The sequence below is a fragment of the Colius striatus genome, chromosome 5 (assembly GCF_028858725.1).
Source record: "Colius striatus isolate bColStr4 chromosome 5, bColStr4.1.hap1, whole genome shotgun sequence".
NCBI lineage: Eukaryota > Metazoa > Chordata > Aves > Coliiformes > Coliidae > Colius > Colius striatus.
Window position 1 is genome coordinate 385405 of NC_084763.1, and position 18583 is coordinate 403987.

The 18583-nt window shown below is 41.6% G+C and overlaps 1 protein-coding gene across 7 annotated transcripts in view; it reads right to left on the reverse strand.

Moving 5' to 3' along the window:
- The window catches only part of TNS3 (tensin 3), a 196302-nt gene that overhangs the window by 120236 nt on the left and 57483 nt on the right, over positions 1–18583 (reverse strand). For 6 of the 7 annotated variants that reach the window (XM_061996994.1, XM_061996993.1, XM_061996995.1 and 3 more), the window contains exons 2-3: positions 15929–16040; positions 3474–3511 (exon numbers count right to left, since the gene is read on the reverse strand). In XM_061996994.1, coding sequence (XP_061852978.1) covers positions 3474–3511; positions 15929–16040 — 150 coding nt within the window. Of the gene's footprint in view, positions 1–3473; positions 3512–7368; positions 7427–15928; positions 16041–18583 lie in introns of those variants that run through there. The other variant, XM_061996996.1, reaches the window with a different exon arrangement.

An 18583-nucleotide genomic window follows, 5' to 3' on the forward strand; every position in this document is an offset into this window, starting at 1 on the left:
CCTGCAGAAGCAGGTTCACCTAGATCAGGTCGCATAGGAACACGGTCCAGACTAACCTCACTGCTGTTCACCTAAACAAACTTGCCTGGGAGACTTGTTCATGTATTCATTGCTTTCTGCACAAAATACTGCTTCCAGACGTCTGTTCCGAATTTGTGGATCCTTAATTTCCATTAATTCATCCCTGTAGCCAGGCACCCGCCCTCCCCTTCAGGGCTAAACTGCCAACAGTAACGTGACAGAGATGGATATATCACTTCAGGTTTTACATCCAGACATCCACTATGTTCACTTTCTTGTTTGCTTTTCCTTCCACAGACAATTCTGAGACAGTAGAGTTTGGCCTCTTCCTGCTCTTTTTTTTTTGTGTTGAGTTTTGGGGTCACTTTCTTTTAAAGCTCATCCAGTGTTCACACTGGAATCCATCCCCACCATCAAGTGGATTTATGTTATGTAATTTCAAATGTCATCATCTTTCTGCAACTGATATAAAAGCACTGAATACATCAGTCTAAATTGGTGCAATCTAATCTCTGCTGCTGTTTCTTCATTTCTTTAACTTCAGGTTTTCTTCCAGTTGTGTCCCAGGTTTCGAAGCAGTACTACAATGCTTGCCTGGATTTGTTATTTTGTACTTGCTGTTATGTCAGAGGCAACTGCAAAACCCTCACAAAACCAATTCAGGGTTCATCCTACAAGGCAGCAGAGCTCTCACCCCAAATAACTACAAAATGTCATTCTTCCTTCATTTGTATCTTCTGATCGAATTCAGATTCCACTTGATTTTTGAGTCTGCATAAACTTTATTCTCATGGGTGATTTACGTAACGAGACATTTTTGGGTTTCACTGCAAGCATAATAATCTTGACGCTATTGTCTTGGCAGACTTCATTGCAGTACTATCAGCGTAAGGCCTGAGCTGCTGTTTTCACCTGAACACAGTTATAAAATCATAGGATCACTAACCCATGGCAATCAGCACCTCAGCTCCACAGCTTTGGGATCCCTCCAGGGCTGAGGACTCCCCCTGCTCCCTGACACAGGGGCTGATAACCCTCTCAGGGAAAAGGTTTTGCCTCAGGTCCAATCTCAACCTCCCCTGGCACAGCTTGAGGCCATTTCCTCTTGTCCTGTCACTTGTTACTTGGGAGAAGAGACTGACATTATGACATTATCTGGTTTGTTATGGGGCTTTATGGCTAGGCTTGCAGATAGTAATGCTTTCATGAACACTCGTGGCCCCAGTACTGTCTTCTCAGCAATGCCTGACCGTGCTGGTGTGTTACTCGTTTCCAAAACAACCACAAGATCTCCTAAGTGCAACCTTCTGATTATGTGCTCACTCACTCCCTTTCCACATGGCTGTCAGCTGACTGACTGCTTAAACATTTTGCCTTAGGGGATGTTTTCAGTACCACAAAAATGGTCACTCCCATAAGCTGTGGACAGGGTAGTTTCATAGAATACGCAAGGAGTAATATTTGTTTTGGAGGTAAAATGTATTCCCGGGGAAAAGAGCTACTTGCAGGTAACAGCTAGTGTCTGTGAAACTTTTCCCACACACCTGATCCTGAATCAGTTACTACAATTATGGCTAGAGGTATCCTCAAGCAACAAGAGGTATCCTATTGACTGCAACATCCTTACATGGTCTTCATATCACAGAATGGTAGGGGTTGGAAGGAACCTTTAGAGATCATCTAGTCCAATCCCACAATATATTCTCAGTCTGGCTTAAAATCCTGGCTTGTAATACTGTGTAAAACATTGCTGTGAGCCAGCCTCCATAGAAAACTTCTAAATTTAAGCTACTTATTTAAAATCCACAAAATACGCCAGTATCTCAGTGATAGTTACGCTGCTATATGCTTTTGGCACTCCATATATCAGTCTTTCCAACACTCAACACCCAAATGCCTGAGAGCATAAACACAAACTGAAATACAGTTTCCCGTTTTTAACATATGGTGAACACACAACATTTTTTGTCTCCAGAACATGTTTAAAGAATATCTTACCACAGTCTGAAACACCACTTATGTACCATCACTTCTGGAAACTCTAGATCTATGTAGCACCTACTCAAACCTGAAAGCTACCAACGACATCAACAAACCTGATTCTTCCCCATGGAAGCTGGCAGACTTCTGTACTGCAAGTGCTATTTAGAGACCCAGAGCTACTGGGCAAAGAGGGATCAATTACATCATCTGGTTTAATAAAAAGTACTTCTTCCTACTAAACAGTTTCCCTGCAACTTCTAGACCACCATTACTAAGGTTTTATTATTAACCATTACTGAATGCATACAGTTGATGAAAGCCTTCAGAAGATAATGCCTTACCTGCAAACTTACTGTTGTGTGTACTTTATCATCTTATTTCACAAAAAAACCTCAAAATTCTGCATTTATTCAGCCACTTATACCACACAACACAGCAATTTTCAAACACACAAGTGCCATTTTCACCCAAAATGAGGGATGTTTACCCAATTGACACTTGTATTTACAGCAACTTCCCTTGACAAATCTCAAACTCCTTCACTAAGTAAAGGTTCTTCTCTTGAATTTAGTTCTATTTCCAGGAAGCAGTGAGACAAAACAAATCCCCGCACAAGGCCAAACATCAGATCAACAACACAGGTAGTAGGACAAGATACAGGGTATCCAGAAATTCAGTGCTCTTAACTACAAACAATGACTTCATTCATAGGTAGCAAATACTCATCATAAAATTTTAGTTAAAAGCAAGGAGTACTATCCTATGAGAGTGGTTCTAGTAAAATCAGACTACTAGATTTAGGCTCCAATGCTCTGTAAATGTCTTCAACTAACACAAACCCATGGACAGGGGAAATTTTAAGCCATCTGAGAGCACAGAAGTACTGATCTCACCTTGTATGAAAATGGCTCAGATTTCAAAAGCTAACAAAGCTCTAGCAATGAAACTGAACTGCATGGAAACCACAGCAGTCACTCAAAATAAGTTAAAACTATGCTTAATATTCTTCATAATGCAATGCCAAAAGTTTGTCTTTAAATCTCTGTTGCTTTAAACATTTTACATATATATAAAGAGGGTGTGCATATGTACACATACACTAACACACACATATCTATGTAAATATATGTGCATACACATATACAGCTTATAAATACATCTTTCCTTTTCTGGAAGAGCTGTGTGGTTTGTATTTCACCCATTTAACTTGTTGTATTAAACTTGAAACATGTCTTCCTGTAGGAGGGATGAGAAATTCAATGCCTGCTGCAGATGTTTTGGCTACACAGGGACCTGGCTTTTATTAACAGCAAGAACAGTACCCCAGAAAAAAAGATAAAACATTTTTTGACAGATAGGTAACTGATTTAATAATCATCTTATTCTTCACTAGTTGATACAGCTTTTGTAGTCTCAGCTTCAAATGCATATGAATCAGCAGGAGAAGGGAGGAAAGGAAATAGGCTTACCTTTTCTTCACATTTCCTGTGGCAGGCATACTTGCAAACTAAAACAAAAGCAAATAGAAAACGTGAGTAAAAGAGTGGGCAGATTCTCCCCTCCGTTTCTTTAGATCAGCTATCCAGGCCAAACTCAAGTCTGGATCTATAAAGTATGCACACACTTCAAAACAAAACAACAAAAAACCTCTAGATACAATGCATTTACTTTTTCCCCATTCCTGAAAGACTAATTACAGCAACGCTATCAGCTTTGTGCCTTCCATCAGCTTATGATAACATATGTCTGGTCACATGTCACAGGCTCATTATCTTGACACCTACCTTTACAGCTTCACATACACCATAAGTGTTACCAACTAAATAACATAGGTAGTATGATCACATTGTTCCCACTCTAACCTGTGACTCTTAGTCCTACCAGCAGCTAGAGACCTAACACAGAGTGAGTTCAAACTCACAGGTGACCATGACTGTTCAGACTTTAGTTCTGGTTGTGAAATAGAGTTAACACAGTGTCACAAACGTTACTTCCAAGCACTTGATCTCTTTTAAATTCCTGCTGACTTAAGAGCAGGAATAGATGAATTGTACTGGCAAGTTTAGATACAGAAAGCAGTCTTTAACTTAAAAAGTAGTCAGATGAGCAGCGATGCAAGTGATGCGACAGCATAATAGCTAGAATTTGACATGGATTGGTTTTAAAATTTATACGCACTTCCTTCTTTACTCTGAAATTTGCTTTATTTCAATGCAATGTCTACCCTTTGGGTTACTGCGACCCACGTTTCATTTTGAATTAATGAAAAACTCAATCTCCAAATCAGTATGGCTCAGAATACCACAGAGGTTTCATAGAATTCTATTCTAGTTTACCTGGAAGATTATCTGGGGTCTAACTGTAGACCACTGAAGCCGAAAGCCATGCTTGTTTCTCGGTGGTTCTACCCACAGAAAGATATTCTACAATCTGACCCAACAAGGAAGATACAACCACCAAATGTGAGGTCAGCAAATACAGGACCATGGCCATTTCAGATTCAACTGCCTCAACTGCTGAATGAAAAGCCCTCGTGCTACAGTCACTTGTTAGGGGTAAAAAAGCAAGGCTTACTGATCTACTATCTTATAGAGTCTGATGGGTGCCAGGTTCACTTACTTTCCACAGACATAAGTTAGGAACAAGTTCTTTGCTCCCAGTGCTTCACATGTGTTCTCACATATACACTGCTCTAACTGTTAGCATTGATCAATGACTACAAATCACTTACAAACAACATCACCCTTGAAGTAAGTGGAAGATGGTTTAGTCCATGAGCAAGAACTTTATTTTCCTCCACGACAGCATGAAGATGCCTAAATTCATTAAGTGCTTTCATGCACTAAACCTGCATATTTAGTAGAATACATATTGTAATACTTTGCAAAAGGCTAACAGATGCTCTAAAAATAAGCATGCATACTATCTGTTTCTTCTGTAACCTACTTTGAGACCTCCTGCAAAAACAATGAGAAAAATCCGAAAAGACAAATATCACACAAAGTAAAGAATAAAATGGTAAATCTGTCAGGAAGCCCTGATATTACAGAAAAAATTCTCTTCTTCTTCCCTGACAACTGTCTTAACTTCTGAGGGGCAAGGTGAAATACAAAACCAAAATAGATTTCATTCCGTGACCACATCCACAATTTTCCCACTGGCTCATGCAAAACCAAATCATCGACGTCACCAACAACACACAAAACCTCTATTGAAGATGCGCAGCTATTGCATTTTTTCCCTTTCCAGGTACATGAAAAGTCAACGTTTTCAGCTCTTTTGTAACAATAGTACTGTCTTTGCTGGGAGGAAACCACTGAAGTCAGATGTGTGTTTAGCCCGCATAGCAGCAAGATCGACTCTTGCAGCAGCATCCTATTCAACACAGCGAGCAAAACAGAAATATAGTGTCAAAGCTCATACAGAATTAAAAGAACACTGCACAAAAAACCCCCAAACACTCCTTTATTTATTTATGAGACTCAAAGGAAACAAAGACTAAAGCCTCAAGAGGTAATTATCCAAATACCCTCTGACTGAAACAAATGATGTGTTTTTTCAGTTATTTAAATCTACAACATATTGAGGATAGAGATCTGACTCATTCATAAAGGCAGCTGCGCTCCTCCTGAGCATCCAAAAATCCTCTACTCATATCCAAATCCAGTACTTTCATGGATTATTCTGAGTTAAATCATTATGTTCTCTCCCCCACTGTCTAATAAAGCTGCTGCTGCTGATAAAACTGGATAGAAATAAGCACTCTGAAATGAGCTGCCCAGATGTTGGGAGCAAACAAAGCACGTCTTTGTGCTCAGAAGCAGAAAGGACATTCTCCCCCTTCCCTCTAAGGTGAACATTGAACTGCTGACTGCATTTGTCTGCTCCTGAGAGGATCACCAGCTACATCCCACCAACAGAAATGGATCCCCAAGCCCAACACAGCCAAACGCCAGTTTCCTTGTCTTGACAGATCTGAATTTCACTAGCAGACCAAATCTTTGCCCAGAACAATGAGCCTTAAAATGACTGAGCCCATTCTGAATGACTGTTCTTGCCATTTACCAGATACTCAAGTGTTCAAAGCATAACCTACGTGTCCCACTGAGGAATAGCGTGTCAAGTTTTCATTTGCTGGTAAGGTAATCTGTTCATGTACATAAATATCATACAAGAGTATGTGTGTATAAACACCTATGAAGACATATACATGTGTGAACATATGTACACAAACATATACATGCATGTGTACACATACACACACTCCAAAACCCACAGAAGTCTTGTTTGGAGTAAACATAGAACCCCTTGCTAAAATAACTGAAAAAAAGAAGAGAAGGCAAAAAAGAAACAGGCTGTTGGCAGAGAACACTGTTTAGGGATTAACAACTGACTGGAAGGAAGTACACCTTGGATTGCTAACCTGCAGCAATTATCAACCTCTAGATGATGATTCCTACCACCAATTTTATTGCTAGTGTGGTAGGGTCATGAGAACAATCTTTGAGGTTGTTTTTGAAGTACAGATAAAGTCAAGTCAGAGTACTTTTAAACCAATTTGTCCTTATATTTTCTTGTCTCCTATTTCCCACACCCTCTACCCCTCCTCCAGAAAGGAGGGGAAAAAAAAACACTTTAAAATGCAGAAAATTTCTATACACATGGGCTGGGGGCAGGGAGAGCATCAGCAACATTTGAAACAAAAGGGAGGTAATCAAGAAAATACCACAAACTGGGTATGAGGAAGCATGCAGGCACATACAGAAAGGGTGAATGGGATAAGGGCTGCGGTGCAGCAGTCACAACTGCCCAAATATCTGAGCACAGAAGAGTTAGAGAGAAGCATCCTTGTCTTTCCAAGCTCATCCATTTACAATACCATTCAGATGGCTTTCTCCACCACAGCTGCTAATATCATCAACAGTGAGAGATCCCTTCAACAACACTACCAAATTAACCACTCAAGAGAAAAAGCCATTTGCTTGGTATATTACTTCGACTTTGCCTTGCCACAGTTCATCTGCTACCTCACAGAAACATTGTGCCTGGATGTTTGCAATCCCTTGACTCACAGCTGGTTTTGTCTCAGCCTGAGCCATTTACAGTTCTTGCAAAGAGACGGATTATCTCAATCATTAGATGGTCAGACACTGAATCGCATTTTGATATGCCAGTAGTTCCTATGGAAAGCCTTCAATAGCTTTGAGGTGCACTTTCAGAAAATGTTTAAGGGCAAAAAAAGCAATATTGTATCACAATCACGCAACCCTTGCCTCCTCAGTGCAACAAACATGCTATGCAAAAAACATACAATGGAGCATACTCACAGCACATCAGTTGCTAAAAACAATATATGCAACTTACAGTTCAAAGGTCTCAACAAGCAGCTCCTACCAAATGCTGGCATTCTTCAGGCAAAGCTTGCAAGCAAGACAGCACCCGGCAATTTCCAGGACTACAGCCCAAAGTGTATTCAAATTAAAAAATGTGCTTGAAACAGTCCGGAGAACTTCATCAAAGTCACACGGGGCAAGGCTACTTCAGCTCTTCAAGTGAACAGCTGAATGTCTGCATCCCACACATCAGCTCTCGTCAAATACCAGACTTTCCAAATTTGTGTTTCAGGATTCTGGCATCAGTTCCAAGAACAACTGTCCCAAGCTGGCTGGCAATGAAATGGAGGCCAAACCATATTTAGTCAATTTACTATACTTCAAAATAGTTCCTAAACAATAGCTCTGAGACTCCATTTCTTTAAAAGGGGGAGAAAGAAGAAAAATAAAAACAAAACAAAAAAAAGCCCATCCAGCAAAAACCGCCAAACCAGACATTTCTTCGCATCAGAATGACGCCGTGTTAACTCCTGCAAGTTAACGATACTGCTGCCACGTTGAAGACAGAAGGATAACGACAGTAAATAATATTTTTCATATTTAAGCTCAAAAGTTTCTACCAATTGAAAGTTCCACTTCTTATATTCACCTATGTTAGATGCTCTTTGAAAACTATAACAATCTAGTCATGAAGCAAGAAAATACTTCTGGAACTTAACCACAGAATCATTTATGGTTTACCAGGACAAAAAGTTTAAGTTATTCTCCATGTGGTAAGGGCTACTCACTTTGTCACATTATATGGCATGGTAGTATATTCCACACAAACAGTCTGCTACACTGGACATGCAGTGAATATTACAACATGACCAGTCTATAAGGACAACTTCGTACTTGATCATAGCTTCATGCTGTGAAGCTTCTTGGTGACTCTTCATGGTGTGTTTTTGTGCATTTGTTTTTAAATAGCTCTTCACAGAATCTTAAGGGTTGCAAGGGACCTCGAAAGACCATCCAGTCCAACCCCCAAACTCTTATGTATGGCAAGGGTACAAACAAGAATCAGAAATCCTCTTGGAGCAGAAACCTCCATATAAATAAAGAATCTAAGAGATGAAACCCAGTTTAGTACCTTACTAATCCCTAAGAAAGATTAAATGGCCCAAAAGCACATCCTATGAATCTTTTAATGTTCATTTTTAACTTTCTGGTGACAAATAATAAATTGGGACACCGAATCACAAGCCTAGCTTCTTGAAAGATGTTTTCTTTCCCAGAGTATCTCCAGTTCAGCTTCCCCGAAACAGACACATGCTACTACAGCTATTTTTTGACAGTAATAGAAGAGTCCTTGACAATCCACAACAAAACGTAACCTAAACCAAGCATATAAAAAGATCTGTGTAAGCACGACTTAGTTTTCACAGTTCCCAACTCCAGTCTTCTCTCTTACTAGTGCAAAGAGATGGGTGTGAATGCTGCAAGAGTGGCGAGTCCCAGCCATTTTCATTGCTAGGCCAGTGACACCACTACTGAGCAACATCTCCCTCCTGCAGGAAATGTTTTGCACAAAATCCCTGGCTCTGAAGAAAAGATGTTTTTCTTCTTCCAGAAATCAAAACATGATGTTTTAACAAATGCACAGCAAGGTCACCACAACAGGGTCTTCTCCAAGCAGAGCTTGGTGCAGAAAAACAAGCATGACCAAAATGTCCCGAACAGAGAACTGTGCAACTTGCTGACCGCTTATGTTTTGACAAGTATTTAACACTGTGATTAGGTTATTAGAAAAAAACCTCTGATGCACACTTTTCTGCTGACCTGTTTCCTAACAGCTCTGCAACAATTCAAGATAAAGATCCAAAATGAAAGACTACTATTAAATACAGACACATGGAAATTATTAACCACAGCATTAAAAATAAGAAGGCATGCAGTTTTGCGTGGGGGAAGAGTCCTCTAGCTGGAAATATTAGCCTTCAGTGGCAAGAGTAAACACTTCTATTTTTAAGAAGCTAAGAGTCACATGCCAAAGACGTCGCAAGTCTAACAGTCACACCACAGCAGCAACATCTGCTGGTGTGTTTCCTGTGCCTCAGACATTTTCCTAGATTTTCTTTTGTTCTTTTGTCATATTCAGCCAACCATTGTCTCCTCATCCAAATGTTGCTCCCAGCACTTCACGACAGGGACTGCAGACATTGTTTTTCAAGTTGAAGGCTGAAGATAGTTATGGGAAATTTGTGCAAAGCTTCAGCATTTTTCATTTGGGGTGGTTACACAGCAAAGAGTGTTGTGAATGAGTCTTCCCACAGACAAAATATTCCACTTACTCTTGCTGACAATAGCAGTGGAAAAAACCTTTATTAAGAGAAAAATATGTTGGCATGATTGCTGAAATACTATGACTATTCTTTTCCTTCAGTTCCATCTTCTTCCTGTCTTCTAGGAAGAATCTTGACCACCAAAGTGTTTTGAGTTTGTTTCTTGTTTTGTAATGGGGTTTTTTTTCCTGTGGAGTTTATAGTCTAATTTTATCATTTTAACTGCATCCTGACTCCTGAGTGCGTTCCTTTGTTTGCTCTCTGTTTGATTTCCCACAGATGCTGTTACAAAGGCAGAGTGTTACCCACTGAAAATGTTCTCATATTTTAAAAAATACTCATACAGCAACTTTTTCTCATCTTTTGATGCTACACTTGCGGGTCAGGTAGGAAATGATTAAACCTTAATCCAGTTGGGAACCAAAGGGTATTTTTAGTTCTCCTCCCTCCGGCTGAGCAGACAACCCCATGTTGCAAGATTCCATCCACAAAGCCATTTTAACCAGACTATGGTTTACTGTAGCCAGCAACCCACATGAAACCAAAAATAGCTGGACTGTCTCCAGGTTTTTCTCACAGCTGCAGACAGTGCAAAAACTCTAAGAAGTCAGAAGTTTGCATGGCTATGATAGATCGTGAAAATATCTCCTGCATAAATTATGCTAAGAGCAAGGATCAGAGAAAAAGATGCTCAAAACAGGTGATCTTCAAAATAAGAAAGCTGATGTTGAAAACTTACTATGTGGATAAGACCTAATGAGCATGGAAGTTTTGACTCATGGCTGTTCCTAAGCTCCTAGAGAAAATCTGAGTGAAAAAGAGCTTCCACCAGAAGATAAGGCAAAAGAGGCTATGCAAAAGAGGTTATTAGATGTGATCCTTCAAGTACTTATACATTTGTAGGCATGTTTTCCATTTTTAAATTCCCTTAATGACAAGAGACAGCACTCTGCATAAAACTAGCTAACAACTCCCTCTCTGAACCTATTTACAGAGTTCAAATCCTGAATATGCCGAAATGGAATTACGTTTGTAGACCTCCTTAGTTTCTTGAAGCTTTCTTCACGTACCAGAACAGACTCTTCAGCACTACTAAAAAGAGATTTCTTCACCCATTTCTTCTTTATCTTCCTTCACAATACTTCCATCTCCCATGGCAAACCACCCTGCCCCACTTTGTTTTGAAGCCAATAGAAGGGCGAGGTTTTGGCCAAATGTACCAAGATTTACTTTGAGGGTCCTTTCCCCATTTGGCATTAAGTTTATCACACTCAAATTATACACTCTAATGATGGTAGCATTTCAGTTCAGGTTTTTGGGTTAGAGCACATAATTCTAACCTGAATCTACCCTTAGGTTCTCTTCAAGAGGGCTAAGTTTATAAAAACACAGGTACGCCAGATCACGGTCACAAGTTTTTCCTGGTAAAAAATGCAGGAGTCACACAGGACCACTATTACTTCAGGCATTTGAATTTGTTAGCTTTAATGAACAGAAGCTGCAGCTTTTTAGAAACCTCGAACCTTAAAATTACCCTTATAACCATAAATCAAACTCTAGTGTGATTAAGTCAGTCCGTATGAGTTAAACAAATAGGGAACTCATGTTTTCACCACAGATAGCTTTCTGAAATATCTCCTGCTGTCTATGATGCAGTCTGTCTGCTCTGAACATTAAACATTGCACTAGAGGTTTTTGCCTTGCCTATTTTTTGGTTTTAAATTAGTAGGAAATCACCTTAAGAGATTTCTGCCAAGATTCCACCCCCCTTCCCACTGTGGTAACAACATGCTTCTCAATTTTACAGCTTCTCTCAGCTCCAGAGAGGGCTGTGTTCAGTCAGGATGCTTATGTATCACTTGTGTAATGCCTACTAATTAGTAATTACTGTGGCTTCTTCTGTATCTCTGTATGCTCCAGTAAGCCTTTATTCCTCCTTCCCTTTCATGTCTTTGTTTTTATGCACATAGCTTCCATGTTTCACTATCTAAGCTCTGCGCTGAAATAAGAATGCATAGCTTGTACAGCTGTGTTAATTAGAGGACATTTTACTAATCCAGTGGAAGCTGCTATTTACTGTGTGCACCTTTTGTCTAGAGAAGAGGGGCTGACCTTCCCAGGCTTCTGGTGTCACAGGCAGGCCGCAGTCCATATTTCTCTTTCCAGCCTCCTCCTCCTCCTCAGAACAGTACACACTGTGTCACTCATGTCCAGGTCAACATCTACCCATTTCTCAGGGGTCTCTAAAAAGACTTCTCTGCTGCCACTAGATCAATTCATCCAGTCTCTCTTGGACGTTCTTCAAGATGCCATTCACAAACAAGACTGACAGTGAAACTGGGTTTTATGATAAGAGCCTGAGTGCCTACCAAGGCTTGCTTGGGCATTCCAGATTTCACTTCCTTAGGAGTTCACAGCACCTACAAGCTATTAATCTGCTCTTGAGGCAAGAACAGACCACACTCCTGGATTCTACACCCTACATATCCTGATTTACATGCAGTTGTCTGTCTGTTGTATCATCAAATGTTGGTTCTAAAGTGAAAACATTCAGGGCTAGCACAAAGAACTACTATGTCTCATTTTCTCCTAAGTCCACATACCTTAAAAACTTGGAGGCAATTAGCAGATACTTGTTTAGGAAAACCGTAAGGTTTTCTGGTTGCTTTGTTCTCTGCTGCTTCTTAGCAAGTCTGAGCCATACATAAAAGATCAATTATTGCAAGCCTTATCCAGCCCTGTGGAAGGCAACACAACTTGCTGCACCAACGCTCAAGAAAACATACAAGCATACATACAAACATCACCCAAAGCAAAAGTGATATAATGAAAAACCCTTTTAATTTTATTACAGTCTTTTCATTCTCTCAAGGATCTCCCCCATTATAATGTTAACGTAATTATGTGGGTATGCCTGCTTCTACAATTAACCACCTATGGCTAATGAATCAGTGCCTATTGCCATAACTAATCGTGAGCTGGTTATGTTATAATAATGTTAAAACCAACATTAATTTATATCTTATAAATAAGGTATGTCAAGGCCAACAGACGAGTAGATCTCATGTTATACCCATCTAAATACCTAGTAATGCTGGATCTCATTCCCAAAGGATCACTCCATGGAAACCAGGGTGACACAAACACCTCTGCTCCACAAATACACAATACATGCTTCACCATTTAGAGTCAACTGTAATGCCACTGGCCCAAACAGGATACAAATTCCTTTGGCATGTCTAGCTTCCTAGTTTGTCTGCCAGATCTGTAACCACAGACATGCTTTGCACATTATTACAATACTAATATGTTATTACTCAACTTTGCACTTGGGGAAAGATACCACCTGCTATCACAGAAGATTAAATACACATATATTTACACACACAGAATGCACAAGCAAGCCTTAAGAACAGTTTTTCAGCTCCAAACAAGTCTCAATATAAAAACATAACCAGGCAGGGAGACAGACAGGAGCTACCCCTCCTTCCACTCTGCCTTACCACTTGGCACTTTTTGCCACTGTTTTTGTAGAATTCATTAAAAATAAATTCACTGTAACTGACTGTACCTCACTGGGGTGGACTGGAGCATAGAAGGACAAAGAGACAGGATCATTCAAGTGTATCTTTCAATCAATCAGTTGTTTTTCACATAAAACTTTTTAGGCACTGCATTCAGACCTGGCTACTAGCAGAGGACACGTTTTGCAAGCCAGGGCTGAACAACAACACACCCCAAAAACAACTGCCACATACTAATGAAAACTTATCTAACCACCACAACACTCAGTTACAGCCTTTATTTTTTTCCTCACAAGTAGATGACTCATTGCTAGGCAAACAGCAAATGCTATGTAGTGACCGATCTGGAGCCTTTCCCCTCCCCTCATTTCTCTTGACACATAGCTTTCTCTTAGCTGATAAGGTACTGCAGTCTGGAAGGAATCTGCAGTCTGCACAAAGGGCTATTATTTACTGAGGAGAAACTGTTAAAAAGTAAGATTTTCTCATTAATACACAAAGGAACGTTATTTCTTCTTCACTAAAGGCTTTTCTTCTCCCTCCCCTTCTCCCGGAGCCAACTTGCTCAATTTCATTCAGAAATATCAGGGAGCATTTCCCAGAAGCATCAGCAGCAGGATTTGCCTCTGAAACAGATGGTTTATTTTTTCTTCATATTAATAGAGTGTCACAGCACTAGGGTACATTTCAGGTACTGCAGTTCTGGCAAAGGAACAAACAACTTTCAGTTCTATCTTTTCCAAAACTCTGCTTTTTAAAGCCTAGGCTGTAAGTTAAAATACAAATGAGTTCATATTGAATTGAAACTGCTTGGGAGTCACCACTTCACTCTGTGCAACTCCTGTCGCTCCCATCCCATGGGTAAGTATCAAACAATTGACCACCCAAATGTACTGGCAGCAAAGAAAGAAAGTGGGTCGGTCTGCCAGGTGCTCACAACAACAAAAGGGGCCATGTGGTACTATCAAGGGGCTCATAATAAAAATTGCACCCAGAAACACAGAAAATTAACACAGAGAGACTTAGATATGGACACAGACGTATTATAGCCATGACTGCACTGGGCTGGGGAGTGCTTGGAGGGATCACAGTAGGAGCACTTGTAGAGTTTCAGTTCCTCAGAGGTTTGTTTTACTGATAACCTTTTTTCCTTCATGGCTTGAATACATGTGAATATTGATTTTTTTCCTGATATTCTGAGCTGTATATAAATTGCTAGCCAAAAGGGTGTTAAGTTACTTTGGTGTGTACTGTTAGGTTCCATACTTGAAACAAAGCTAACACACACTGGGGCAAAAGGAAAACTTGCTGAGATTCACCCTAAGCTCTGACTTGTTCACAAGACAAATGCTGAAGCTCTCAGCACCTTTGGTAGGTAAGCACACTGACACAGCTCCTGTGAATTGGAGGCTTCCAGCTCTAATTTGAGAGAGATCAAATCCAGACCAAATTGGCAAATACTTTTTTCTATTCCCAGCCCCAAAGGCCTTTCAAGGACCCACCATCTCCCAGTACAGTGTTGTCTATGCTGAACCTTAACAAGAAGGTCTTCAGGCAGCTCCTTCACTAAACAAGCTTCCTTCCAACAATACTACTTCTACTAAGTTGAGAACAGCTTAATCCTAAGAACTATGGGATCAGTCTCCAGAAGGACAGAAGAAAAATGTTAAATACATACATACATAACTACCACTCCTATGAGAGCAACTGTAATGCTGAACGAGTGAGGTATTTTACATTTGGGTGTTCATCCACCAAGTCTGCACCTTAGCTCAGCTTATTCCCTCCCTGTCCAAATCTCTCTCTTGCCTCTCAAGCCCTCAGATGTATCCTAAGGCATCTGAAGAATACAGGAGGTAGGAGATGGGAGAAAGAGATCCACCTAGAACTGAGAAGTGGTGCAAATACCTCCAAGTGAAAGCAGCAACTCTGCTTCTGATGAAAAGCCAACAGTTTTCTCTCACTAGGAGGTATGTCACGCATGCAGCAAGTAAAGAGACTGGTATTGACATGGAATAGCAGGAGTTGAACATTAACCAGCCTACGGAATCAAAAGCCTTATCCCAGGGCAACTTGCAGAAAGGATCCATTGAGCTTTCCCAAGATTTATTTCTGCCAGAGGTTTCCCATGGAGAAGAGGTGAGTATGCTTATTTCTGCACAGCAAGGGAGACAGGCAAGGGCAAACAGCAGCAAGGAGCAGCCTGCAATGCCAGCAATAGCTGAGGCTCTGCAGTCTGGGCACTCAGGAGGACCATCCCTTTATTGCTTCTGTGAGTGATTAGACTGAAGGACTAAGGACCGGATAGAGAGTAACACAACTAGAAAAGTGAAGTAAATAAAGAGATGTCTGCTCATGTCAGTCTTTGCAAATTAATGCAGAGAAACCTCTCATGCCTCAGCAAGTGAGGGCTGCTCACATCCTCATTTACAGACCGAATTCAGAGCTATCTGTCGCCCACTGTGCACACATCATTCATGCTCCTCAGTGCAGTGCATTACTCTGGAGCCTGCCTATATAGCACAACAGTAAAAGCACATCATTATACAAGTCCAATTACCTACTGCAGCACCCCACTCCCAAATAAAAGCTGGGAACATTATCATACAAAGGATGGAAATAAATCATGGTAACATATTTACTCCAGAGGGAATTCCAGAAACATGGATTCCCAGAAACTTTAAGACAAAATTCATTGCCTTTACACAGCAAGAAAGTAAACAGTACATGATATGTTACTCACCTCTGCAGGAAACGCCTTGGCTATCAATTACTTGTTTGCAGATTCCACAAATTTTGGATTTCTTAAAAGACTTGTTTTTGAAGGTGTGAGACCTTGAAGCTGATTCTTGAGGCTGGAAACAAGAGGAGTAACATCAGACTTTCCATCAGCTAAGTCATACTTTTAAGTGAAATATAGATAATTTTAAACTAAATGCAACAGTAGCATGTCAGTAGTATAACAGTGATACGTCAAAGCTCTCCAGCTTGCTCTCTCATCCTTACTCTTAATCAATAGCAAGAGCTTTCCACTCCAAAGTATGGAAAACAAGAGAGTGTGAGGAACCTCAGGGCACAGACACTGCACGACATTTTGTATCATAACTTCAGAACTCACTCTATGACTTATCTTTTAAGAGGAAATACAGAACGACGATATGAACTAACAACCTTCTGACCTAAGGTCTTATCTACATAAAAACTTGCATTGGTTCAGTTTAAGCTGGATAAAAACAACAGAGATAACTCTGCTACAGTATCCAATTTAACTCAAGGGGTGCAGAAGACAGCTTGGGCTTTTCATTTAATAAGTGAAAAGCATCCACACGACCTGACTTTGGCACAGAGTGGTAACTTTCAAATCACTTTTGATTTTTGCCTGAACAAGAAAAGTACACCGGTTTAAAGCAACGCTATTTCCACAGTGTGCCACAGAAACGGAAGTACATCAAAATATAATGCAATAATGAAATTTGTAATTTGGGACGGAACTGCAAAAGTCACACAATCACGAAATGGCAGGGGTTGGAACGGACCTCTAAACATCATCTAGTCCCAACTCCCCTGCTCGAAGAGGTCCACCTAGATCAGGTCACAATACCATATGTGTGGTGGTTTCCATATGGTTCCTCTAACTTAGGAAACGTTTAGGTAACACAACAGAGAGGGTCACCAAAAGCTTACAACAGTCTGGATACATTTCACTAGACCATGAAAATCCCCAAATGAGTCTTCAGATTCATTATTTCCATTCCCATTTGCACCTTCATGTGCTGAGATTCAGTCCTGCACGCAGGCAGGCAGGCGTCTCTCCTCACACAGCCGGGCCAGGCCACCCGACCTCTGATCAGTTTCCCAGCACAGTGCAACGCACAAGTCGGTGGCGATAACGGAATGTGGGATTTCTTTCTGGCTTTGAGCAATTCAACATGTGGCTCTAAGCAAAAATGTTCACTGTCTCCACAAATGTCTACGATACAGCTGCTCAACACACACAAGAGCCGTAAAAATCGGTCTCATCTTCCAAGAACTGATTCCATGTGGGCCTCCTCAAAATACCAGTGGAGCCTAGTTGGGAAAACCGACAGAGAGGACTGACCATGCTGAGCAGCAACACCAACAATAGACACCGACCATGCTGAGCAGCAACACCGACAACAGACACTGACCATGCGGAGCAGCAACACCGACAGCAGACACTGACCATGCTGAGCAGCAACACCGACAGCAGACACTGACCATGCTGAGCAGCAACACCGACAACAGACACTGACCATGCGGAGCAGCAACACCGACAACAGACACTGACCATGCTGAGCAGCAACACCGACAGCAGACACTGACCATGCTGAGCAGCAACACCGACAGCAGACACTGACCATGCTGAGCAGCAACACCGACAACAGACACTGACCATGCTGAGCAGCAACACCGACAGCAGACACTGACCATGCTGAGCAGCAACACCGACAACAGACACTGACCATGCTGAGCAGCAACACCGACAACAGACACTGACCATGCTGAGCAGCAACACCGACAGCAGACACTGACCATGCTGAGCAGCAACACCGACAGCAGACACTGACCATGCTGAGCAGCAACACCGACAGCAGACACTGACCATGCTGAGCAGCAACACCGACAACAGACACTGACCATGCGGAGCAGCAACACCGACAACAGACACTGACCATGCTGAGCAGCAACACCGACAGCAGACACTGACCATGCTGAGCAGCAACACCGACAACAGACACTGACCATGCTGAGCAGCAACACCGACAACAGACACTGACCATGCTGAGCAGCAACACCGACAACAGACACTGACCATGCTGAGCAGCAACACCGACAACAGACACTGACCATGCTGAGCAGCAACACCGACAACAGACACTGACCATGCTGAGCAGCAACACCGACAGCAGACACTGACCATGCTGAGCAGCAACACCGACAGCAGACACTGACCATGCTGAGCAGCAACACCGACAACAGACACTGACCATGCTGAGCAGCAACACCAACAACAGACACTGACCATGCTGAGCAGCAACACCGACAACAGACACTGACCATGCTGAGCAGCAACACCGACAGCAGACACTGACCATGCTGAGCAGCAACACCGACAGCAGACACTGACCATGCTGAGCAGCAACACCAACAACAGACACTGACCATGCTGAGCAGCAACACCGACAGCAGACACTGACCATGCGGAGCAGCAACACCGACAACAGACACTGACCATGCTGAGCAGCAACACCGACAGCAGACACTGACCATGCTGAGCAGCAACACCAACAACAGACACTGACCATGCGGAGCAGCAACACCGACAGCAGACACTGACCATGCTGAGCAGCAACACCGACAACAGACACTGACCATG